At 41.3% G+C, this 25,549-nt stretch overlaps 1 protein-coding gene across 3 annotated transcripts in view; it reads right to left on the minus strand.

Moving 5' to 3' along the window:
• Positions 1-25,549, minus strand: part of SYNE3 (spectrin repeat containing nuclear envelope family member 3) — a 79,203-nt gene that overhangs the window by 41,557 nt on the left and 12,097 nt on the right. For all 3 annotated transcript variants that reach the window (XM_087726059.1, XM_087726052.1, XM_087726065.1), the window contains exons 2-7: positions 17,350-17,507; positions 11,639-11,811; positions 10,516-10,825; positions 4,301-4,462; positions 2,890-3,234; positions 1,781-1,917 (exon numbers count right to left, since the gene is read on the minus strand). In XM_087726059.1, coding sequence (XP_087582185.1) covers positions 1,781-1,917; positions 2,890-3,234; positions 4,301-4,462; positions 10,516-10,825; positions 11,639-11,811; positions 17,350-17,493 — 1,271 coding nt within the window. In that variant the 5' untranslated portion in view covers positions 17,494-17,507. The remainder of the gene's footprint in view (positions 1-1,780; positions 1,918-2,889; positions 3,235-4,300; positions 4,463-10,515; positions 10,826-11,638; positions 11,812-17,349; positions 17,508-25,549) is intronic.

Genomic DNA, 25,549 nt, shown 5'->3' on the forward strand with positions numbered 1-25,549 from the left:
AAATCAACATTCTATAACAAGCCATGGATGGGACCCACCATCATTTCAGGAAAAAGTCATAATGCTACAATACAGCTTCCGATGCAGGTAGAAGTGAAAAAAAAATAGTCTGAAATTCTGCTGAGTTACTGTCAGTCAGTAGAAGATAGAGAATTAGATGACCAAAGAATTGATTCCATAAAAGGCATTTTTGTATGTTCACAGATCATCCTGAATCACCAATGTCATTGTCTGCCAAGAAAAGTCAGAAAGCACATCCTAGGAATGTGGATAGCAAATGTCTCTGACATGAGAGCATAAACCACATTATATGCCTCTTTGCAAAAAGTTGGAATATTTTCAGTCTTTAGGATTGTTTTTAAAAAGCTGCAAAGTAATGATAAAGGAACAGATTTAATTTTTAGGAGGATGTGAAAAAGATATTTATTTGAACAGCCAGATGAGAGGGTATTTTGAAAGCAGATGCAGGTTTCCTTATATTATTATATCTGCCCAAATTCCCTTCCTGACAGGATTACTATGCAGTGATTACACTGAAAAATATCCCATTATTTTCCAATCATACATATACGTTGGTGCCTACATTCTACCCATTACATGGGTGTTATTGAATTGAATTGAATTTGAATTTATTATATTTCTATGCCACCCTATTCCCAGAAGGGACTCAGGGCGGCTCACAACCAAGTCAAGGGGGGGGGGAGGGGATACAAATAGGGAAAAAAGGGACATGGACAAAACAATACCACAATTTAAAAACAATCAACAGCCACACCATTCGAGCAGGGACAAGAACTCATCAGCCCCAGGCCTGTTGGAACAGCCAGGTTTTAAGGGCTTTGTGGAAAGCCTGGAGGGTGGTGAGGGTCCGAATCCCCATGGGGAGCTCGTTCCAAAGGGCCGGAGCAGCCACAGAGAAGGCCCTCCTCCGGGTGGTTGCCAGTCGGCATTGGCCAGTGGATGGAATTTGGAGGAGGCCTAATCTGTGGGATCTAATCGGTCTGTTGGGGGTAATTGGCAGCAGGCGGTTTCTCAAGTACCCAGGTCCAATACCATGAAGGGCTTTATAAATGACGACTAACGCCTTGAAGCGTATCCGAAGACCAATAGGCAGCCAGTGCAGCTCGCGGAGGATAGGTGTAACGTGGGTGTACCGAGGTGCACCCACAATCGCTCGCGCGGCTGCATTCTGGACAAACTGAAGTCTCCGAATGCTCTTCAAGGGCTGCCCCATGTAGAGCACGTTGCAGTATTATTTCATAATGTTCCATCTAGAAATTGAGAGCCAGTTTAAAATGATCAACTTATCACCAGGGCTGGGAGATGTTTGACAGGCCTCTACAAATCTCTCTTTCTTGTGATGGGGGTGGGGGAGGGAATCCAATCTGGATGGCAACCAACTACATTTGAGCCAGTGTTCTTCAATGTAATGTCCATATTGGGACTGAAGAATCCAGGTTTAATCCCAAGTGAACTTGAGCCAGTTATTATCTTTCAGCCTGTCTCCACAGCATTATTATGAGACTAACTATTGCAAGAATTAAAAGGCACCTAGAACTTTGAGAAGGGGGGAAAAAAGGCAAATCTCATTTCAAATACACCTTAAGACCAGTGGAAGTCAAGAGATGTAATTTGCCACTGCCTTCTTTCAGATTTTTATTTCTTAATTTTGAAACAATATATTGTCTATATCAGTCCTTTCATTGAAATGTATTTTTGGAACTACCTGATCCCCTGCTGTCATTTATTCTGAATTATGCCACTTCCTTCAGCAAAATACCTTTGATATTCTTGTATGGCATGGATCACACTGTCAGAGAGAGGCTGCAAGTCTTGTGAAAATTTGAACAACTCCTTCAGTTGAATCTTCAGTTTCTCAGCCTTTGGTTCTTCTGCTGTAAGGTTTGCCTTCGTTGCCTTAAAAACAAAATTATTGTCAAAAAATATTGACATACATAGCTGTGTTTGTTTTTTAAAATCTGCAATTAAATTCAAACTCCAAACATATAAATAAAAACATAGTCACAATATAGCATAAATATATGTCTCATAATAAAAGCAAACTTACAGTGGCAACTTCTCCCATCCTAATGCTTCATAAAAATCATAGATTAAAAACACCTCGAAACCTCAACTGAAGAAAACTCATCAGCTTGTGATGAAAGTTTAAGAGGAAACAAACAATGGCGTCTTTCATTATTTCATAAAGTAAAGATAAGGTTTCCCACACATGCATGCTAGTCATTCCAGTCTCTAGGGGGCGGTGCTCATCTCCGTTTCTAAGCTAAAGAGCCAGCGCTGTCCAAAGACGTCTCCATGGTCATGTGGCCGGTATGACTAAATGCTGATGATACACAGAACGCTGTTACCTTCCCACCAAAGGTGGTTCCTATTTTTTCTACTTGCATTTTTACATGCTTTCAAACTGCTAGGCTGGCAGAAGCTGGGACAAGTAACGGGAGCTCACTCCATTACGCAATACTAGGGATTCAAATCACCGAACTGCCGACCTTCTGATTGACAAGCTCAGCGTCTTAGCCACTGAGCCACTGGATCCCTTCATTTCATAAATTAGCTACAGGTAAAAGTGACTTACATATTTCCACCAACATTTATACAAAATTTGCAAAACAAGAAAAAAGACCTAGGATTGCCTCATGTTAATATCAGTTTCTTAGTAGGAATAGAACAAAGGATGCCTGTTCCAATGAAATGGAACATCCTGGAGAAGGGCACAATTCAATGGGACCCATTAAAATGTTGCCCTGAAGATGTCTCAACCATTTATTTTAATGTAATTGCATCTGCATAGACGAGCAAGCTTTAATTTCACTGTCATTTCATTATGTGCCTTTGTTCCTAGTTGTTTACTATTCAATAAATACTCACCATGTATCCTCTCCATAGAGAAATTAAATCCTCATCACTTCTCACAATATCATCCTTTTCAAAGTGGTTTCCTAGTCTTTTTAGCCTTTTACGGAATTCTTGAACATCAGTTTCAAGCACTCTGGCCTGGGTGTGGTAGGTGTTTTCGGACTGAAGGCTCTTCAGCAGTTTCTCCTCTTCCTCCACACTCACTAGCTTTATATTCTCCAGGAGTTTTTTCAGTTCCTCAAGCTCAGCCTTCATCTTTTCTGCCCCCAGGGGAGAGGTGTTTTGCATTACATCTATAGACTGTGCTTCTAAATGTTTCCATTTCTTTTCTCCACTCCTTACATCTTTTGTAATATCCTGCAGGAGAAAAAGAGTTGCGAAGTAAGTTATTTCCAATCTGACATGTAGAAAATACGAGTACTGAGACAGCATTGCTGTCTATGGACACAAAAAAAGGCCAGCGTGCCTTGTGCCTGGTTACCCAAATTTTTTTGAATGGCCATCATGCTGGGAATGTCATAACTATGAATCCACCAGACCCAGGCTGGATCAGGCAACAGTGGTTCTTGGATTTATGTCATATCTCTGTTGGGGAACAATGTGTGCATCTTCTGCCCTTACCAGCGTGCCTGACCACTTCTGATATTATTACACATTGTATGATACTAATATCTTCTGAAATGGAGCACTTCTAAATGCTTGGTCCATTCATCAAAACAAGATATATAACTTAAATAAAAATATCTAGAGGTCACATAAAATCCCTGACTACTAGCAATTCATAAGAATTTTATATCTTATGGTAACAGAGTTTTAGTCCCTGAAGGCAGGGAAAAACTTCCAAATTCTAATAAACTGGATCTCATGGCTGTAGTAAATCCAGACAATTTAAAAGCACAAATGAAAAATCAATTCAAATTTGATTTTATATTTCATGTTACAGATTTATTATTCTTTAATATGGGCGTAAAGGTACTTTTAGATGCATTTCCAGTAATAATCAACGTGGATATTACCATTCTTTGAATTTTGCTGGAGCAGAAAGAAGTTCCAGGAGCTTTAAACCTCTGCTCGGTAAACTGTGCAAAACACAGCACAATCCTTTAAAAATAAAAATAACTCTGGAGGAATCTACATTCGATGGGGGTGGGGGAACTGGTATTTTTTGACCGATGCCCTGTTAATACAAGTAGTGCAGGGAGCAGGATTGGGTAAGTCATAGATCCCTGCTTGTGGGGAAATGATGGGCATGTTTCAAGGAAATTAAATAAGTCAAGATGTTGGTTACAACTGCATAAATTAAGTCATCTTGATATTTTTTTTAAAGGTTCCTTCACAGAGCCTCCTGGCAGCTTAAAAAAACAGAACTCCAACATCTTAGCAAAACAACACCTTCACAGAAATAACTTCAGCAATCAAATACCTGTAATGCTTTGATTTTATTTTCTGCTGGCAGTTTTGATTCTTGATTGAGACAGCAGTTTAATCTTTCTGTTAGCTGAGTCAGCCATAGCCGAAACTGGTCAACATTGGTCTTATATAGCTTGTGCTCTGTTGTTATCTTTTCAAGTAACATCACTCTTCTCTGAAACAAGAGAAATATCCCAAAGGGAAAGACTGTTGTTTTTTTAAAAAATAAACTCAATGCCAGGATTGGAAGCCATCGTGGGATAGGGCCTCAAGCCTGACACAGATTCAAACATAGTTACTATGGGAAACTGGGAGCGGGGATGGTGTGAAGCTTGGGAGATGTGTAGCCATAATAACATTCCTTCTCAGAAAGTCAAGGTCGCCTTATCCCTGCACCTGGATGGAGGTGGACGGGAGGAATCTTCATCCACAGCAGTAACTGATTGGACCATTTTACGGGTTTGTGGATGTTGGGGTAAGGTCTTGAACTTTCAACTGGGTGGGGAAAACCTGGAAGCTTTCAGATTTGGGTTTTCCCAGATGTGCCAACATGGCTCTTCTAATAGATTGGTGTTTTGAGGAACATCTTGCCTCGAGCTATTATTTCATAGAGGATGCTATTTGGAACCCTGACAACTTCTCATTAATGACAGCATTTCAAGTACTGAATTGAAAATAAAAACACTTGCAGGAAATAACAGAAAACATTTAAGAAAAAAATACACAGTTCAATATGCATTATCTCTGCAGGTTTTTCAATGTAATGTTCCACTAGGGGGCCCTTGTGAGTTATTCAAAAATTTAAATTCCTAATTCCCCGCCCCCCCCTCTTTTCTGGGACAATATAAAGGGAACTATACAGCCAGTTCCCTCAGGGCAAATATGCAAACATGCAAACCAGTATTAGTGTAGCTCCAGGGTTAGCTAACACTCCTCATCAATTGGATAATTTTCTGCTAAAGGCAAGAGAGAAGGTTTCTGGATGAGACCAAGGACCCACCTATCAAACATCCAGCAGCCAGTTTTCTACAGTGGCAACTTATTAACAAGCCAGTAAGGCAATTTATTTATTTATTTATTTATTTATTTATTTATTTATTTATTTATTTATTTATTTATCTATCTATCTATCTATCTATCTATCTATCTATCTATCTATTTATTTATTTATTTATTTATTTATTTATTTATTTATTTATTTATTTATTTATTTATTTATTTATTTATTTGTCTTGTATGCCGCCCACTCCCGGAGGACTCCGGGCGGCTCACAAAAGACAAGGGAAAGAGGGAAAACGAGACAAAGACAACATATTAAAAACAAAACCAACATTCACAATTTCCATGGATGTAAATGCTTCTCAGCCCCCCCCCCCCCCCCGCCGCCCAGCCTGCTGGAACAGCCAGGACTTGGTGGCTTTGCGGAAGGCCGGGAGGGTAGTAAGGGTCCGGATCTCAACAGGGAGCTCGTTCCAGAGGGCCGGAGCTGCAACAGAGAAGGCTCTCCCCCGGGGAGTCGCCAGCCGACATAACTCTCCTCCAATGTTTTCCATTTATACTGCCTTGGAATATAGAAGTTTCATTCAGACCTCAATATTAGCAAGACTACAAGCAGAGGTAGATTGAATTTTGTCTGAGTTACTCTCTTTATAATAGCATTGCAATCGGAAGACAACTGCAGATAGGGGTGTTCTTGGTGAGTGTAAAAAAAAGTCAAGGTGGTAGCCATGAGTAAAGCAAGCATTTTGACCTTTTTTTTGACACCCTCTTGTGAATGCCCTAATTGCTTGTGACTGCAATTGGAATAAAAGAGGAATAAAATTTGTTCTGCCATGTATTAGATTAAAAATGCTCTTTCCAAAATCTGCCATTAAGTTCTGTGGAGAGAGCCTTCCACAGGTAGGAATGGCTCTCCCCTTCTGACCTCAAACTCATTTGGGCGGAGGTGGGGGGGGGGACATTTTCATTGCAACTGACAGGAGAAAAAAAAATAGTTGAGAACTTTTCCATCTCACAATAAGGGTCCTAATCCCGGAGAAGGGATTTCACAGAATCCTCTGGAGTTTGGGATGGCTCATAAATTCAAAACAAACAAACAAACAAACAAACAAACAAACAAACAAACAGAAAGGGCTGTTTAGAATTTTGCACTGCTAACATGAGAAGGGAGCAATGCAGGATCCCTGCAAGTGACAGACTATTAGCAGAGTTGAAAAACAAAAAGGGGATAGATTTGCCAAAGGAAGAAGGGTATATGATTACTTACAATACTATGAAGGTTTTCTTTATGCTAAAACATATTTTAGAGTTGTGATGGCAAACCTAGGGTGCTTGTGCCACAGGTGGCATGTGGAGCCATTTCTGAGGGCACGTGAGGCATTGCCCTATCAGCTCCACCACACATGCGTGCTGGCCAGCTGATTTCAGCCTTCATATTTGGTCATTTTTCATCCTCCATAGGCTTCCCTGAAGCCTCCGGAGGGGGAAAAATAGGCCATTTCCAGCTTCTGAGGGGAGCAGGAGAGCCATATTTGTCCTCCCCAGGCTCCTAGAAAGCCTCTGGATCCTGGAAAGGGCAAAAATGGGGTTGTGCCCGCATGTGCGGAGGGGGGGGAGATCCCGCACATATGTAGGAGATTGCACCCATGCATGCGGGGGGAACACACATAGAATTATCTTATTTTTCAGAATATAAGACGCACCAGAGTATAAGACGCACCCAGGCTTTGAAGAGGCAATTTTTTTAAAAAAAGTAGGTAGGTAGATAAAGGGATAGAGAGGGAGAGAAAGAGAGAGAAATAGAGTAGATAGGTAGGTAGATAAAGGGAGAGAGAGAGAGAGAGAGAGAGAGAGAGAGAGAGAGAGAGAGAGAGAGAGAGAGAGAGAGAGATATATACAGTAGATAGGTAGGGAGAGAGAGAGAAAGTATGTAGGTTGATAAGTAGAGGGATATATAGAGAGAAATAGAAATACAGTAGATAGGTGGGGGGGAGAGAGTAGGTAGGTAAGTATATAGGTAGATAGAGGGAGATAGGGAGAGGGAGAGGGAGGGGTAGAAGGAGAGAGAGAGAGAGAGAGAAATACAGTAGGTAAGTAAGGAAAGAGAGAGAGAGAGAGTAGGTAGGTAGGTAGATGTTTCCAGGAGTATTTATCCATGTGCTGGAGAAGGAAATAGCTGACAACCTGTAGCACCTAAAACTTTGTTTCTGCTGGGACAGCACTTGATCAATGTAATTCTCATCAACCGCTCTAACTAAACAGGGGAAAGGGGGAAAAAAGTTTTGGCACTCTGCAAACCTCCCCAAAATGTCCCGTTTTTCGTGAAAATGCCCCCCCTTTAAAGGCATGAATAGCCTTCAGGGGGCTTGAAGAGTGCTGGGGGGGGTCAAAAACAAGCAAAAAAGGGCCCGTTTTTCATGAAAATGGGCCTTTTTTGTCAAAACAATTGCATGCATATCCTTATGGAGGCTTATAGAGTGCTGCTGGGGGCTGGGGGGGCATACAACAGCCCATTTTTTGCTCATTTCTGCCTTCTTTAGCCCCCAGGAACTGTCTGAAAGCCTCCATAAGGCTATGCACGGCCATTCTGGTGAAGGGGTGGGCTTCAGAAGGCAAAAAATGGTATATTCAGTGTATAAGACACACACAGATTTTCAGCCTTTTTTTAGTCTTATACTCCAAAAAATACAGTATGTGTGTGGACACACGCACGCAGGAACCCACCTCCCGGTGTTCCCCCTGCTTTTGGCACATGATGGCAAAAAGATTGGCCATCACTGTTTTAGGGTATCCCTAAATTGTAATTCGGTGTAAATCTGTTTCCTTTCTGAGGGATGAGGCTCCAGTGAATTGGTACAAATAGATAGGAAGGGTTTCTTTGGTTAAAAAAAAAACGTATGAATTTTAACAGGAAAAAAAACCTGCTTATGATTTTTATTTGTTTCAAACATTTTCCTCCTGACCCCCCTTTCTTTCTGGTGTATCTCTTTGTTTATAAGGATAATTTACTTACCTTTCTAAAATCAGAATAAAAATAAAGTACAAAAATAAAATGTTACCAAGGTTAATTTAAAGCCAAGAAACTACATTTTGTAGTCAATTATCATGATTGAAAACGGAGTGTTTTGGAAATACAATGAATCACTAGTCAGAAGAATAGAGTCTGTGATATTTTTCACAGGAGCCATCTCAAAGAGTGCTCTACAGAAAAGGTTATTATGAACCACAAATTTGAACTGATGTATCACAAAGAATGATTTAAGCTTTGCGCATCAGGAACACCACTTTCTTTGGAACACAATGTACAATAAAAGCCTTGGAAAACCGAAGGGTGAAGTTCTGAAACTGTTCTTCAAGTGTAACCAATGCAACAATTAGGCAAAAAATAAATTGGTTAGCAAATGGATATTTTCTTTTCAGTCACGGTTGCCTCTTCTTAACTGCATACATTTAAAAACATGCAGGTCGTAATGGTCCTTCTTGTTTTTTGCTTTCATATTTGGGCCAGAGTTGTAGCGGTAACGTTTGTTATATCCATTACATAAAATATGAAAGTCATTTCATATAAATGTATTTATGACGCAAAGATTTAGAGGATTATGTGATTGGGAGGAAGGTTTAACATTAAACCCAAGACAGATGTGGTATCCTAATTTGATTTGGAAGCTTTAGAAGTTATTTGGAAGGATGAGCAAGAGGCTGAGCAGTATATAAATTATTCCTTTGTCTAGGTTCACTCTGAAGTGTGAAAATAAACAGATGAGGGAAACCAATAATGAGATTCAAAATAGTATGACATCATGTATCCAGATACTGCAGAATGTTTAGACTGTTCCTGATTTTCTACTCAACATGTCTATCCATTCATTAAGTGGTCAATAAAAAAGGGGGGGTTTTCCACCCTACTAATAAAGAGTGTTTTTACTTTTATACCTCCATTCTTCTCAGTTTTGTCAACTATAGTATGAAATACTTCTAAAGTAGTAGACAACTTTTGCCCTAAGCCTTTCCTTTGGATCTGGTTCCAAATACTATTGAAATTCCAACTAACGGTAGAATGAGAGGCCATCTCTAGTAATTATTTATAATGAGAGGAGGAACAAAGATATTGTGTGTGTGTATGTGTGTGTGTGTGTATATATATATATATATATATATATATATATATATATATATATATATACATACATATATATGTATATATATATATACATATATATGTATATATATATATACATATATATGTATATATATATATATATATATATATGTATATATATATATATATATATATGTATGTATATATATATATATATATATATATATATATATATATATATATATATATATATATGTATATATATATATATATGTGTGTATATATATATATATATATATATATATATATATATATATATATATATATATATATATATATATATATATATATATATATATATATATATATATATAAGTTGTACAATTGACAAAACTGGGAAGAATGGAGGTAGAACAGTAAAAAATACTCTTTATTAGTAGGATGGAAGAATGCATGTTACTCCTAGCTGGTATTCAATTGAAGTATTAAAACTGCTCAGCTTAAGAGGGGAAAGGCCATATTTACAAGAGGCCTAAAATACTTCATAAGCACGAGAAAATAACACATAGAAAAGAGACCACATTTATCCTGATCAAATTTGCCTGCCTGAGCCCTCAACCCACTGATGATTTATGTGGCTCAGTTTAATGTGTAAATATGAAAGAGCCAAGGTGGTGCAGTGGTTAGAGTGCAGTACTGCAGCTGACTGCTAGCTGCAGTTCAGCAGTTCAAATGTCACCAAGGTTGACTCAGCCTACTATCCTTTCGAAGTGGGTAAAATGAGGAGCCAGATTGTTGGGGGCAATATGCTGACTCTGTAAACCACTTAGAGAAGGCTGTAAAAGCACTATGAAGTGGTATATAAGTCTAAGTGCTATTGCTATAATCTTTAAAGTCTATAAAGTATGTGTGAACTTGGGCACTGAGGTTTACTCAACCATCAGGACCAAGGAGAAGCATGGTAAATCATACAATCTCTGCCAACATCTGCAACTCCCGATCAAAACAAAAGGGAATTTGCTGATCTGTCAGCTAGGGGGCAAATTAAATATAGGGGAAAGGAGCAGAGGACACCTACTGCAACATCTACTTTGCTCTTCTATTTGGCCTTCACTCTGAATTTTTCTCACCTCTGCTTCATTCTTGATTTCTTCATATTCTTCCTTCATCTTTTCTCTGGCATCTTCATCGACACTTGTATCTCCAATCCGGTTATAGAGAGATATGGCTTCCTCTAGTAGCCGATCCAGCAAAGATGACCGATTCTGAACATCTTTCAGTAGGATCTGAGCATGGCTAAACTGCCACTGCTTCTCCTTTAAGCCAAGCTGCAACTCTATGTCAGGTTCCAAGGTCACCTTCATGTTGTGAAGCCAGGTGTAAAATTCATCCTGGGCCTTCAAGTATTCACTCCAATGCAACCACACCCACTCAATGCGGCTGTTGAAACAGAAAAGACAGCTAAGTACATTAATTCTGCCTTATCCAACATTAAAGAGAATCATCTCTGGATAGTATGACCAGTAGCAGGTAATAGTTGTATCCAGAGGGCACTAAACTAGTTATTGTTAGTTGTGAAGTGTCCAACTCATCACAGCCCCATGGACAACATTCCTCCAGGTCTTCCTGTCCTCTACCATCCTCTGGAGTCCATTTAAGCTCAACTAAACTAGATAGTCTACAATTATAAATAGTACTTGCCAATAAATTCCAACATCAAAATATGGCATTTGTTTAAGAATAGCGTAGCGTAGGGTAGGGTAGGGTAGGGTAGAGTAGAGTAGAGTAGAATAGAATAGAATGGAATGGAATAGAATAGCATTTTTTATTGGCCAAATGTGATTGGACCCACAAGGAATTTGTCTTTGGTGCATAGGCTCTCAGTGTACATAAGGAGAATAAAATACATTCATCAGGAATAAAAAGATACAACATTTAGTGATAGTCAAGGTTAATAATAAGCTATCAAATCGTACTAGTAAACAAATAAAACAATATAAATTGAAAGATACAAGCAGCATCGTTATATAAATGAGAAGAGATACATACTAGGAAGGAAGAGAAGAATAATAGTAATACAGTCTTAAATTATTTGACAGTGTTGTGGCAATTAATTGTTAAGTAGAGCGTTGGCATTCAGGAAAAACCTAAAAGGTTGTGGGCCATTTTCTGTCTGGCTTAAGAGGTTTCTGCTCAGAAAACTCTTAAAAGCCATTGGTGGGCGACCTAATGGGAGGCACTTGGGAATCTTACCTGTGACAATGAGTAATGTATATGGCTGTTTCTTCCCACATGGCTTTAACATCTTTTAGCCTGGATAATATTTCATGCTTTTGCTCTTCACTGATACACTGAAGCAGAGCATCAGCCTTCATTAGGACCAGGTCCATTTTCAACCGGCCTTCAGGTTCCAATACACAAATTTTCTATTAGGAAGAATCATACATGGAAATTAAAATTAAATTAAAACATGAATATATTCTTTAACGAGGTTTTTTTTTTTAGAAACATACTTAAAAAGAAAAAAACTAGATCCATACTCTTTTAACACTGGAAAATTATGGACTATAGACTATCGGTAGCTTCATTCAGAGTAAACAGAAGGAAATGCATTGAGTGAGTGAATGGAAAGGAAGAAAACGGATAAAGGAGGCCTTCTCATAATAGGGTTAATTCAATCTTCCCATCCTGTGCTTTAAAATAATTCCTGCACAGGGGAATTTTAACTGACATAATTTAATATAAATTGTGTGTGTCTGTATTATATGATTATATGTCATCATTTTCCAGTAAATAAAGCCGGGTTAGGATTATACTATTAGGGGCACATTTTAACTGAATGTCACATCAATTGATTTAATTAAGTTAATGAACTACAAATTAATCTTCTAGCAAGGTGGACATTTAACAGAATTAGACCTCCACATTTATTGTGCAATTTTGTGCATTTTGCTCTGAGAAATACTGGACAGGAGACAAAGAGCTAATAGGATAGATGCATGTATGCATGTCAAAAGTGTGTGTGTGTGTATGTATGTGTGTGTATTAGATGATACTGCTGAGATTATTTTAAAATTGTGACTTTTTTCTTTCCTCTCCATCTCCCCGCCCCTTTTGGGGGAACTGCTTTTGTGATCTTGAAAGCAGATACAATCTTATTTTCAGCATTTCTGTAATACCAAGCCTCTACTCCTAACAATCATTATTCTAAAGCTATTCAGCAGATTTCCATTGGATTTTGGTGGTTGACAGGTGAACACTGTGTTTGCCTTTAGATGTTTTATCTGCTAAAGATCTTTTTCTCTTTAATGATTATTTTGTTGACACTGGGAATTCCCTTGCAAGGGTTGATTGACTATGTAGTAAGATTAGGAGATGTATGCTGGATAGCTTCAGGGTTCCAAGCAACACCCCCAACGAAAGAAGACTCCGAGGCTTGAGTTTCCTCAAAGTTCCACTTTATTAGAGATGTCATATTGGCACATCTGGGAAAACTTGAATCTGAAAAGTTTCCAGGTTTTCCCCACCCAAAAGAAAGTTCAAGTTCCTGCCCAGCACCCACATGTCCTTCACATGGTCCAATCAGGCACCATCCAAAACTGGAGATGCCTCCCAGTCACCTCATCGCAGCTGCAGGGCAAGGTGGCCTTGACTTTCTGAGAAAGAATGTTATTTTGACTATATATCACCCACACTCTGTATAATCCCCCCTTCCATTTTCCCACAGTAGAAAATGTGGCAAGCCTGAAGTTCCAAAGGTAAAAGATAGATAGTGTTGCTGTAAACTAATTTTAGTAGAGTTTTCTTTTTCTTATCTCCTGCCTTAGGTTTTTGACTTTTACTTTCGTACTCTTTTCCCATACCCTTTTCTGTACTTTTCTGTCGCTAATTGCAAGGTACAATAGCACAATGGATATGCATGCATGAGGTTTCCCCGAGTTTATGCCCACTTTCCTCTTGTGTATGGATGAATGCTACATTAGTCCCAGGATAATCCACCACTTGGAGAATGAATTGTATAGTATATAGGAGACATTTGCCAAAATCCTATTTATCTCCAATATGTCTTATTCTTATTTATATATTATGGGCTATTTGAAAGGGGGATTATATAACCAAAGAAACACTATACTCAACTATTTGGATGCAAACAAAAATGAATAACAGTGGATTAAATTAAGGTCCATTAATAAAAATAATATCTCACCCAGCCTTTAGGCACAACAGTTTTACTCACTTTTCTGCAATGGCTCTGGAGTGTATGGCACCGGAGACATCCAGAGGGGTAATTCAAAAGGATGGTGGACACAACCATGTGATCAAAACATGTCCATTTTTAAACATATCACACACACAACACAGGACTTGATTGCATGGTCATCCCTGCCATCTTGTTTCCTACACAACCTCCCGTGGAGCACAGCTCCTTAGCTGAAAGGTGAGGTGGAACATGTGGCTCTTCACTTATTAATAGATTATAATTCCTAGTAGTTCAAATAGATATGATTACAGATGACAAACACTAGAAAAGTGTAGTTAGCAAGATTTGGAGAAATACTACTGACTTACTTAGTGGCCATTAATAAATGCAATAAATTTTAAAACTTTTCTTCTTTCAATTATATCTCTGAAAAGAGTGCTGAATATAGTTCTACTCTCATAATTCCTCATCTAGATGACCAGAGGGAACAATTTTAGGAAAGGTGATTATTTGAGGGATTTAAAATAGCCTGACTCCCCAACTCCACATAATAAGCATCACTGAGCCAAGGTGGCGCAGTGGTTAAATGTAGCACTGCAGGCTACTGCTAGATCAGCAGGTCAGCGGTTCAAATCTCACCGGCTCAGGGTTGACTCAGCCTTCCATCCTTCCGAGGTGGGTAAAATGAGGACCCAGATTGTTGGGGGCAATATGCTGACTCTCTGTAAACCGCTTAGAGAGGCCTGAAAGGCCTATGAAGCGGTATATAAGTCTACTGCTATTGCTATTGCTATTTATGATTGCCTAAAGTATATCAAATTATAATTGATTGCTCTGTAGATATATCATGTTTCTGCATTCTGATTCACAAATCCTGATGCATGTGGGAAAAAATCCACACCCGTTAATGTCTACAGGGCAGTATAACTTGTGAGCTTAATTTTTGTCCAACATTGCAGTGAAGGAAGAGGCTTTGGAAATAGTTGTTATGTCAAGAAATCATGTTACAAATGCACAATTATATAATGACAATGTGTGGTTCGGTGGCTTAGAGGTGGAATTCTCACCTCATAATCAGGAGGCTGAGAGTTCGATCCTAGGTAGAGGCAGATATTTCTCTCTCTGGGCACAATGAGAATATATCTGCTGAACAAAGCACTGCATTGGTGACAGGAAGGGCATCCAGCCAGGAAGACCTGGCAGCCGATCTCTGGACTTTGGAAGCTGGAGAGCCATGCTGGGAGGGTGGCAGCGGTGGCAGCGATGCCCTGGCCCTACAGGCAGAGCTGGGCCAGGGCATGGTAAGACTGGGAGGCAAGCGAGCTGGAGGCAGAACAGGCGTTTATGTAACCCCCCTCTCCAGCTGGGCAGAGCACTGTTCACTGACTTTGGAGTATCCCAAATGTACCAAGCCACGGGAGCTGGCGGGTGGGCAGAGCACCATGTGGCTTGGGGCCTTTGGGATACCCCTAGGTCAGTGAATGGTGCTCTGTCCGGCTGGAAAGAGGGGTTGCCAGGTGGCTCCTCGTGAGCATGGTCACCTCATGGCTGATGTGTTGCACTGTTGCAACAGTGCAACATAGCCATTCGCCCCTGAGGCTGTGCCCCACTCTTTGGGAGCCTGCTTGCAAGAAAGCAGCCGTCCAGCAACCCCCCTCTCCAGCTGGGCACAGCGCTACTCACCAACCTAGCGGAAGGCAGCAAGCAATGCAAGCGCCTTTGCCTTCCCCCGGGCTCCCATGGCTTGGCGCCTTCGGGATACTGCCAGGTTGATGAGTGGTGCTCTGCCTGGCTGGAGGGGAGGGTTGTCCAAGGGTCTTATTTTCAGGGGTGGGCTTATATTTTTGCCCACCTGAAAAATACGGCATGGCCTTATTTTCAGGACATGTCATATTTTGGGGGAAACACGTTACGTAAGCAATAACATTTGCACAAAGTTATAAGTATAGGCATGACTTTATTTGCCCCTCTCTTGTATCTCCCCTGTCAATATTCATGATAATATTGTTAGTCAAGAAGTTTCCTCACTACCTCTAAGACTAAAGGTAAGGAGAACAATTATGGGGAGAGACTAGTTTGAATATATTTTATTTATTCATCATATTTATATACCTGCTTATCTCACAAGCAACTCTATAAAATATCCAGCTTAATTTGTTTTTAATAGGAAACAGTAAAAAAGGGTAACATTAACCAGAATAATTTAATTATAGCAATAGATAAAAATTAGTATTACATGTTTAATAATTTTAAGTTAATCACAGGAAAGTATAGAGCCTGATCCAAGGTGGCACAGTGGTTAAATGCAGCACTGCAGGCTACTGCTAGATCAGCAGGTCAGCGGTTCAAATCTCACCGGCTCAGGGTTGACTCAGCCTTCCATCCTTCCGAGGTGGGTAAAATGAGGACCCAGATTGTTGGGGGCAATATGCTGACTCTCTGTAAACCGCTTAGAGAGGCCTGAAAGGCCTATGAAGCGGTATATAAGTCTACTGCTATTGCTATTGCTATCCTCATGTCCTTATAGTCCTGTATTCTGGCCCCCCTCTGTCCGGTAATGAACGCAGACACAGGCTTAGCTGTTTGCCACTCTTTATTCACAGCAATTATAATCCTGTTGAAAGCCCAAACACGACTCACTGGCAAGATGTTGGCAGCAACCCAGACTCCAACAGACACGGGAACACAAGGGAGACCAGACAAGGAGTTCTCCAGATTACTACGAATGGTTGTGTCCTGCAAAAGTACTCCTCCCCAAGTCTCTTCTTATATACTCTTTTGGGAGGGGCCAAGCCACAACCACCTGGGCTTGATTATCTCTTATGAGTCTGTCTCCGTAACTGCTGCCTCCATTTGTCCGCCCTCCGTTGCCTGGCATCAAGGACAAACTCCCTTTGATCTTCCCCACTGCTCCATGCCTCAGGCGCCTCCTGGTGGTCAACCAGCCTCTCTGGTCCCTGCTCTGAGTCTGAACCCTGCCCAAGGTCCTCCACATCTTCCATAGCAGGCTCATAGGGTTCTTTGCTATCGGAGTCCATCGGCAGCTCCAATGGCTCCTGCTGGGCCACAACAGTCCTGGGCTGTACTAGAAGTTCTCACGGCAGGGGCTTTGTGAATGCTATAATGGCAATTTATCTGACTAAGAGATTCATGCCTGTCAATGAATTATGATAGCTAAATGGAATTTCCATAGACATAAATAGCATAAGATTGTTGTTGACTAAAGTTCATTTAGTGACCATTCAAAATTACAATGGCACGGAAAAAAATGACTTATGATTATGTTTCACACTTACAACTATTGTAGAATCCCAATGGTCGCGTGATCAAAATCTGGGTGCTTGGCAACTGACTCATATTTGTGATGGTTGCAGTGTCCCAGGATCATGGGATCACTTTTTGCGACCTTCTGACAAGCAAATTCAATGGGGAAGCCAGCTTCCCTTCACAAGTATGGCAAGAAAGGTTGTAAAATGGGCAACATTCATTTAACAAATGTCTCACTTAACAACAAAAAGTTGGGGCTCAGTTGTGGTTGTAAGTCAAGGACTACCTGTACTTTTGAATAGAAGAAACTAAAGAAAAAATTGCATGGGAAGGACATTGGTTTGTTTTCACACGTGCATCACACTTAGCGTCATTGTTTTGGTATCTCCATTGTGCATCTGAGCCAGGAGGGCAACTGAAGCAAGATATCAGAATACGCCTTTATATAATAATCACAACTATAAAAATATTGTTTCTGCGAACATGGATCTTTTACCTCTGTGTCCCTGAGTCTGGCCTCCAAGGCAGAGCGAGGCCCTTTAGTATTGTCATTGATCCTCAGCCTCTCCTGGATGGTCTTCATCCAATCTTCTGCTTTCTCCACACTGCTGTCAAATTCATTCTGCAACTGCTGGATCATTGCATTAGAAGAGGCTGGGCAGAGAGAAATGAACATAAAAGCATTTGAAACAGGAGTAGAGGTAGGGTGCAATGTTTTTTTAATTCAGAGCACGTTTGGTATGTTAGGTGGAGATATTAAAGCCAGGGACAAAGTACAAAGGACAAAGTGTGAATAATTTAAGTATAATAGTATTGATCAATAAACAAGTCCCACTAAACTCCGTTAAATTGATAGAGATTTCAAACTTTAGATCTGATTTTCAAAATGGGGTGATGACAGTGGTGGGTTCTGGATTCTGTTCCAACCAGGATGGTTGGAATGGCCCCAGCATCACCCACATGCACGTGCCCAGTGCGCGCATGTGTTGTAGCTGGAAACAATGCTTCCGCAAGCCTCCGCAACGCTCCAGCTGCTTTTAAAGTGTCAGCAGCTTTAAAACATGGTAAGGAGCGTGGGTGGGCCCTCCGGAGCACCGTACTGGAATGGTATCCAATGCTCTGGGCTGGCTCCGGTACGCCCATAGTGCCTGCAACCCACCACTGGATCACAATCAAATACATGACCAAATATATCTTCTAAATACCAACCAATCATTACAACAAATCAATTATGAGCTTCTTTGTAAGTTCTAGTAGGGGAATGCAACTATCTTATCAAGGGTGGGCTGGTTTGGAGAACTTCTAAATCCCACTCCTGGCTGGCCCCGCCCCTGCCCTGCCCCCTGCCTCTCTCCTCTCAGGAGTCTCCACATGGCCCATTTTGGATGCGAAGTAAGTGCAGCACCTGCACGGAGGCTCATAGAGAGGGGAAATGGGCCTCCCAGAAGTTTTGGAGGTTGGAAAATGGGCTGGTTTCCGGCCTCTGGAGGGTCTCTGGAGCCTGGGGAAACAGTTTTTGCCCTCCCAGAGACTGGAGGAAAGCCTCCAGAGCCTGGCGGAGGCAAAAATGCCCCACTTCCTGCCGTGGTGCAGGAGGCTGACTAGGCCATGCCCACCATGACCACGCCCACCCAGCAACTGGGCAGAGAACCCATTGCTGAAATTTTTGAAGCCCACCCCTGTATCTTATACCTTGACCCAAGATCAGTGCATTCCTATCTGAGACAGTCATCCTCTTCCACCAAGAACGCAGCTTCGGGAAGGACACACAAGGAATGGTAAGGGAGGAAGGAGATGCCCCATGTAGGCAGCCAGATCAACTGAGTCAACCCTGGTGATCAATGGGGTGACAGATGCCACAGCCAAATCTCCTTCCCATCCTAATCAGCATTGATTTGTGAAATTAGCATGTCAGAAAGCAAGCTTTCTCACCCTGCTAATATATAATTTCTATATATTATAGGTACCATCATCAGCACAACCACCATTTTCGCCACCATATTAAAAAGAATCTAATTATATTAGCTCATGCCTACAATTTGAAGAACTGAACCTGTGCTTCAAACTTCTATTCACAGATTGAATGCATATACCCTTTGTCAGTTACCTAACTCACTAGTTCTTAAAAAAAAAGATTTTCTATTAAATACATTTCTTAGTGCTTAATAAACATCGTGTTGTCTGGGTATTTAATTTGCTTAACAATACAGATTACTTTCTTAATCTCCACACCTTTTTTTCAACCATTGGTAGAATCAATGTTAATCTATCCATTTCTGCACAATCTAATATTTTCTTGACTATTTCTTCCTCTCGCGCTATATCTTCATTTTTCCAGTATTGTGCAAAAATAATCCCTGCTGTTGATAAGACATGTAATATTAAATACATATTTTTCTTATCACGTTTTTCTGATATCATGCCTAATAAAAACAATTCAGGTTTGAAATCTATGTTTCCTTATTACCATGAGGAACCTATGGTGAACCTATGGCACGCATGCCACAGGTGGCACGTAGAGCCCTCTCTGTGAGCATGTGAGCCGTTGCCCCAGCTCAGCTCCACTGTGCATGCCCGTGCACCTCCTGATTTTTGGGTCTCTGCTGTGCTTGGGCAGGGTGCATGCGGGAGATGCGTGTGCATGTGTGGGGGGTTGCACATGGCGGGGTCACACGTGCATGTGTGTGCGGAGGGGCACATGCAGGGGGGTTATGTCTGAATGCACAGAGCGGCGGGGGATGCAGGGGGGCATGCACATGCACAGGTGGGGCAGGGCACACAGGGGAGGGGTCTCACACACAGATTGCATTATGGGGGTGTGCATGCACAGACACACTTTCAGCACTCGGCAACAAAAAGCTTAGCCATCACTGACCTATACCTATGTGACTAATTTTAAAATGGCTCCACTGTATGAATGGATTTACCTGAATGGCATGCATGTTTATGTGATACTAATACACTTTAGAAAAACTAAGGAGGATCCTTTCTGAGCTGTTTGCCATGTCCACGTTCCTTTTGCAGACTAAGCTGCCTCTTATCTGACTCTTCCCCTGCCTACAGTCTCTCAAGGTTATTCCCACTGTACAATTGCAGATACTGTACAATTACAGTATCTAATAATACTTCCTTGGTTCTATTGGTTCTTGTTCAAGAGATGCAGTTCTTCCCTAGTTCCTGTCAGGCCTGGAAGCCATCTTTTGCATTGGGCTTCAGGCCAGCCACATTTAATGCTGCGGGAAATTGGGAAGGGGGAATTATATAGAGTGGGGTAGATATAATCAAAATAACATTCTTTTCTCAGAGACTCCGGGACATCTTGCCCTGCGCCTGGAGTGGCGTGACAGGGAGGCATCTCCAGTTGGGATAGTGCCTGATTGGACCATGTGAGGGACATATGGGTGCTGGGCAGGGACTTGAACTTTCATTTGGGTGAGGAAAACCTAGCAGCTTTCAGATTTGGATTTTCCCAGATGTGCCAATATGACATCTCTAATAAATGGAACTTTGAAGAACCTCAAGCCTGAGAATTTTCTTTAATTGGGGGTGTTGCTTGGAACCCTGACCATAATAGATTAGGTTTTTCTGCTAGTATAAAGTCCTTCTATCTATGGCAGGTAAGAAATCTCAGATTCTCACCTGCCACTTACATAAAAATCATCGTTACATTATTCTGGGACTCCCATAAACCTCAGTGGGTGAAGAGCAAGAGGAAAGAAGAATCAGTGATAATTGCGCACATTGTTTTGGGAGATTACACATGATTCATGCCAAGATAAAATGTGCTTGTGTCATTTCAATCAAGGTTATCATAACTAACTTACACCTGAAGTTTGAAAGTCATTATTTTGTTTTTATTGCCACTCCTCATTCTTGTTTAACAAGCTTACAGCACAAATGTCCTCAGGCATGTAATAAATTGGAAAATGAAGCCTCCTTTGCAGAAGGCAGAGTTCAGTTAGGGACTGGGTGTGTTTCTTCACAATGATGAAAAAAGTTAATTTAGTATGCATGGAAGAATACTCTTCAACCCCCCCCCCCCAAAAGCAGCATGGATGGAAGCTGTCAGTTCATGTAGACTTTGAAATGCTTCAAACTTCATTGTGAAAACATGCTTCAAAGTACAGAAGAGTCTGAATGCATCATCATTTTTCTCAAGACTCTTTCTGGCAGGTGCTTTGGAATCACAGGGAACGATGCAACTACTTTAAAGAGTTGTAAATTAAGGACATTTTTGGAGTTAAATAAAAAATGAAAACTATTGTAAACTCTTGGACGAAAATGGTAGAATATGTTGTGCATATTTAAAGTACTGTGTTCAACCTCCCCCTCCCCACCCTCAATTTGCTTCCATCATTGTAAACTGGCTAGCGGTGATGGGCTTCGTCTGGAGAGAGGGAAAACGCTGCACCATTGAAAGAAGTAGGGCTTCTCTTATTAAAACGTTTCTAACTGTCTAGGTCAGGGATGGTGAACCTTTTAGACACTGAGGACCCAAACTGCATGGGCGCGCATGCCCAAACTGAAAGGTGTGCAATGCCACAGGCATGGTCATGCACAAATGTGTGCATAAGAGGTGGGTTCCGGCAGGCACTACTGCTGCTTCGCTCGTGGGGGCACTGTGCACGCATGCACAATGCAATAAAAAATGTTCTGCGCATGCACAGAAGCAAAAAACAAGGTGGTGGCATCTACAGTGCTGCCCGGAGAGCCAGTTTAGGGGTGTGGCAGGTTCCAGAGACCCAGGCCACTAAACCACTACCGGTTTGGCCAAACTGGTCCAAACCGGTAGGAACCCACCACTGGCGTGCATGTGCAGATGTGTACATGCCCAGACATGCATGTGTGCATGCACGGACACCCAAAGACTAGTTGGCTGGCGGGAGGCAGCGCATACCAACAACGGCAGCACAGCAAGAGGTAAGATCTTTTTCTTTGGTGAGCTTCAGTTTCGTCGTTTGCAAGGAAACCAAGTTCATGAAAGAAACACCACGGAGATCTGACCTGGGGCTACACATGCCAGCAGAGAAGGCTCTGCATGCCACCTCTGACACGTGTGCCATAAGTTCGCCATCATGGGTGTAGGTCTTTATCTTGTGATACTATTTTAAAATGTAATACAATATTCAATTTTGAAGGTTGTGGGGAACAGGGATGGAAACAGTGGAAATAGTTGAAAATTCAGAATGCTGCAAGCTATAATTATCCTGGTTACAATTTCTTGTAAATTCTTCATTCATATTGCTCTCATCAGTGTTTTGGTTCAAATTATTTTCAAATAAAATCGCAAGTGATTTTTTATGTATTTCTGATTTTAAAAATCAGGTTGCATAATAGTATATTGTTTGGTTACTTAAAAGTTACAAAGTAGATTCTCTAGATAAACTCTAAAGGTCCATCTAGACACATTTATCGTAATAACTGGATTAGAACAGGGCTCAGGTAGAGAGTTAGATAAAGATGCGGAATTAAATCTCACTGAGAAAATGTTGCTAATGTTGTTGAAGTTTTCCATTTATAGCCACATTTTAAGATATGCTACTGGCAGCAGTACAGTTGTGAACAGTGTAGTTTTAGCATATATATTTTTTTAGCATTTTATTTGACATTTATAGGCCGCCCTTTTCCCTGAGGGGACTCAGGGCGGCTTACAATTTGTAGGAAGGGAGTGCAAGACAAAACACAAAAAGAAAATGTGGAGTATAATAAAATAAAACAATAAAACACAACATTCATTCAGCATTCGGGTGGGGAGAGAGTAAAGTCCTATCCCCAGGCCTGACGGGATAGCCAGATCTTGAGGGCTGTGCGGAAGGTCTGGACGGTGGTGAGGGTACGAATCTCCACAGGGAGATCGTTCCAAAGCGTCGGAGCTGCTACTGAGAAGGCTCTCCTCCGCGTAGTCGCCAGTTGGCACTGACTGGCGGATGGAATTCGGAGGAAGCCTACTCTATGCGATCTGATGGGACGAAGGGAGGTAATCGGCAGAAGGCGGTCTCTCAAATAGTCAGATCCACTACCATGGAGGGCTTTATGAATGGTAAGTAGCACCTTGAAGCGCACCCGGAGATCAACAGGTAGCCAGCGCAGCTCACGGAGGATCGGTGTTATGTGGGCGAACCGTGGTGCGCCCACGATCACTCGCGCGGCCGCATTCTGGACTAGCTGAAGTCGCCGGATGCTCTTCAAGGGCAGCTCCATGTAGAGCACATTGCAGTATTCCAGCCTAGAGATCACAAGGGCTCGAGTGACTGTTGTGAGGGCCTCCCGATTCAGGTAGGGCCGCAACTGGCGTACCAGGCGAACCTGGGCAAATGCCCCCCTGGTCACAGCTGACAAATGATGGTCAAAAGTCAGCTGTGGGTCCAGGAGGACTCCCAAGTTGTGGACCCTATCTGAGGGGTGTAAATTTTGACCCCCCAGCCTGAGTGATGGAACGCTGGCCAAATTGTTGGGAGGGAAGTAATAGTTTATTGTGAAGAATGAATATTTCTGAAGCATGCAAAAACGTATCCAATTTCCTCAAATACCAGGATTTTCCCCAAGTTTTTTAATTAAAGGATATAATCCAAGGAAGAATAATCCAAACTATTATTAATTTTGGAGAGATATATTACAATTTGCTTTAAAATTACCCATTTATCCCTACAAGAAAACTTATTCTATGGCTATGTTCATTCTTCACTCATTTCCTGCAGCCTATCCCATGATTTAATTTTCCTAAATGTAGATAGTGTTGTTTAGGTACTTATTTTACAAATCTTAAATTACCATAAACCTCATTTAGATTAAAAGTAAAAAATTCTAGAGTAAAGCTCAACTGTGTTTAGACATGGATATTAATCATCAGCCCTCTAAAATGGATGTTTGCCATGACAAATGAAATTCACATGCAAAAGTATCGTATTAAAGTTGGAAGCACCAAGAATTGACTCAAAGAAAACAATCCTTGCTATTTTGTTGTGGGACAAAGTTCACTAATTAAGATTCTCTGACCAGAATTGTTCTGAACTTTATTTTGCAATAGTTCCAAAGCTACATACTTCTAGACTATCCGGCCATTCCATGCCTTTTCATGGCAATTTGGGCCCCAAGTGAGTTAGGCTGTAAAATAGTACTGACAAAAACAAATACCAGTAGTGCAAAAACTTGCCTGACCAAGTAGATAAGGCAGCTACTGACAACTTCATCTCTGTGTGGCTTCTTCAGAAACAAAATCAACACCCTTCATATTGCAGATATATTTAGAGCTAAGGCATATTATGGGATATTTGGGAACAAAGTAAAATAGGCTATTTCCTTATGACTCACTTTTGCCTGCACTTCTATTTTCCATAAAGTCCTCTTACTATGTCTGTGCATATGTACAGAATGTGCTGGGTTGCAAACATATGTTTTCAATTCCAGAAGCAGTTCCTTTGCCATCTAGTGGGTACGTTCAGTTCTGCTTAGAGAGCAACTCCCCATTCTGTCCTTCGGCAGTCTGATTATATTAACCCAGGCCATGGTAAGACCAAACCTGGAGTACCACATCTAGTTTTGGTCGCCACAATGCAAAAAAGGTGTTGAGACTCTGGAAAGAGTACAGAGAAGAGCAACAAAGTTGATTAGGGCTAAAATATATAAACGGTTGCAGGAACTGGGTATGTCTAGTTTATTGAAAAGAAGGACCAGGGGTGACATGATAGCAGTGTTCCAATATCTCACAGGTTGCTACAAGGAAGAGGGAGTCAAGCTATTCTCCAAAGCGCCTGAGAGCAGGACAAGAAGCAATGGGTGGAAACTAATCAAGGAGAGAAGCAACCTAGGCATTTCCTGACAGTTAGAACAATTACTAAGTGGAGCAACTTGCCTCTAGAAGTTGTGAATGCTGCAATACTAGAAATTTTTAACAAGATATCGGGGCAACCATTTGTCTGAAATGGTATAGGGCCATGATGGCGAACCTATGGCATGTGTGCCAGGGGTGGCATGCAGAGCCCTCTCTGTGAGCCAGCTGTTCTTCGGGTTCCAGCGCACACATGTGCACCAGCCAGCTGGTCTTCACACATGCTGGAATGCTGGAAACTGAAGTCCAGCTGGCCGGTACACATGCATGTCCAGAAACACAAAGACCAGCTGGCCAGCACACACATGCGCATTATGGTCTTCGTGTTTCTGGCACTCTGGCATGTGCGTGTTCCAGTTTGGTTCACCATCCCTGGTATAGGGTTTCCTGCCTGAGTAGGGGGTTGGCTAGAACACCTCCAAGGTCCCTTCCAACTCTCTTATTCTATATTCCATTGTTGATTCACGATTCTAAGTCTTTTGCCACGGCACTCATAGGTAGCTTACAGTTGGAAGCCAATAGCCAGCACTAACAGAAGAATCACCCATTTAAAAGCAACTGAACAGAAACCCAGAAATCTCTGTTGCAAATATAAGCATTTATGTCATTCTGAAAGTTCCCTTTAGATGGAGTCTCACACATCTTTTTAAACTTTAAGACGTTTGCCCAGAATCTCAAAACTTTGGGCTTTGTTCCTGGCTTAGCCTGGCTAAACCAGCGGCAGACTTGCCCAAGCGAAGCAGAAGCAAAACTTAGCTCCTTGCATTGCCTGGGCAAGCCTATGACAGACACTGGCAGTTCCATCAAGTCTGACAAACCTTGTCATATTGGTATTAAAATAGGATAAATAAAAGTGACATGTTTACAT

Source organism: Thamnophis sirtalis, unplaced genomic scaffold (assembly GCF_051295495.1).
Source record: "Thamnophis sirtalis isolate CommonGarterSnake01/CBP01778 unplaced genomic scaffold, rThaSir2_p1.2 scaffold_1, whole genome shotgun sequence".
Lineage (NCBI taxonomy): Eukaryota > Metazoa > Chordata > Lepidosauria > Squamata > Natricidae > Thamnophis > Thamnophis sirtalis.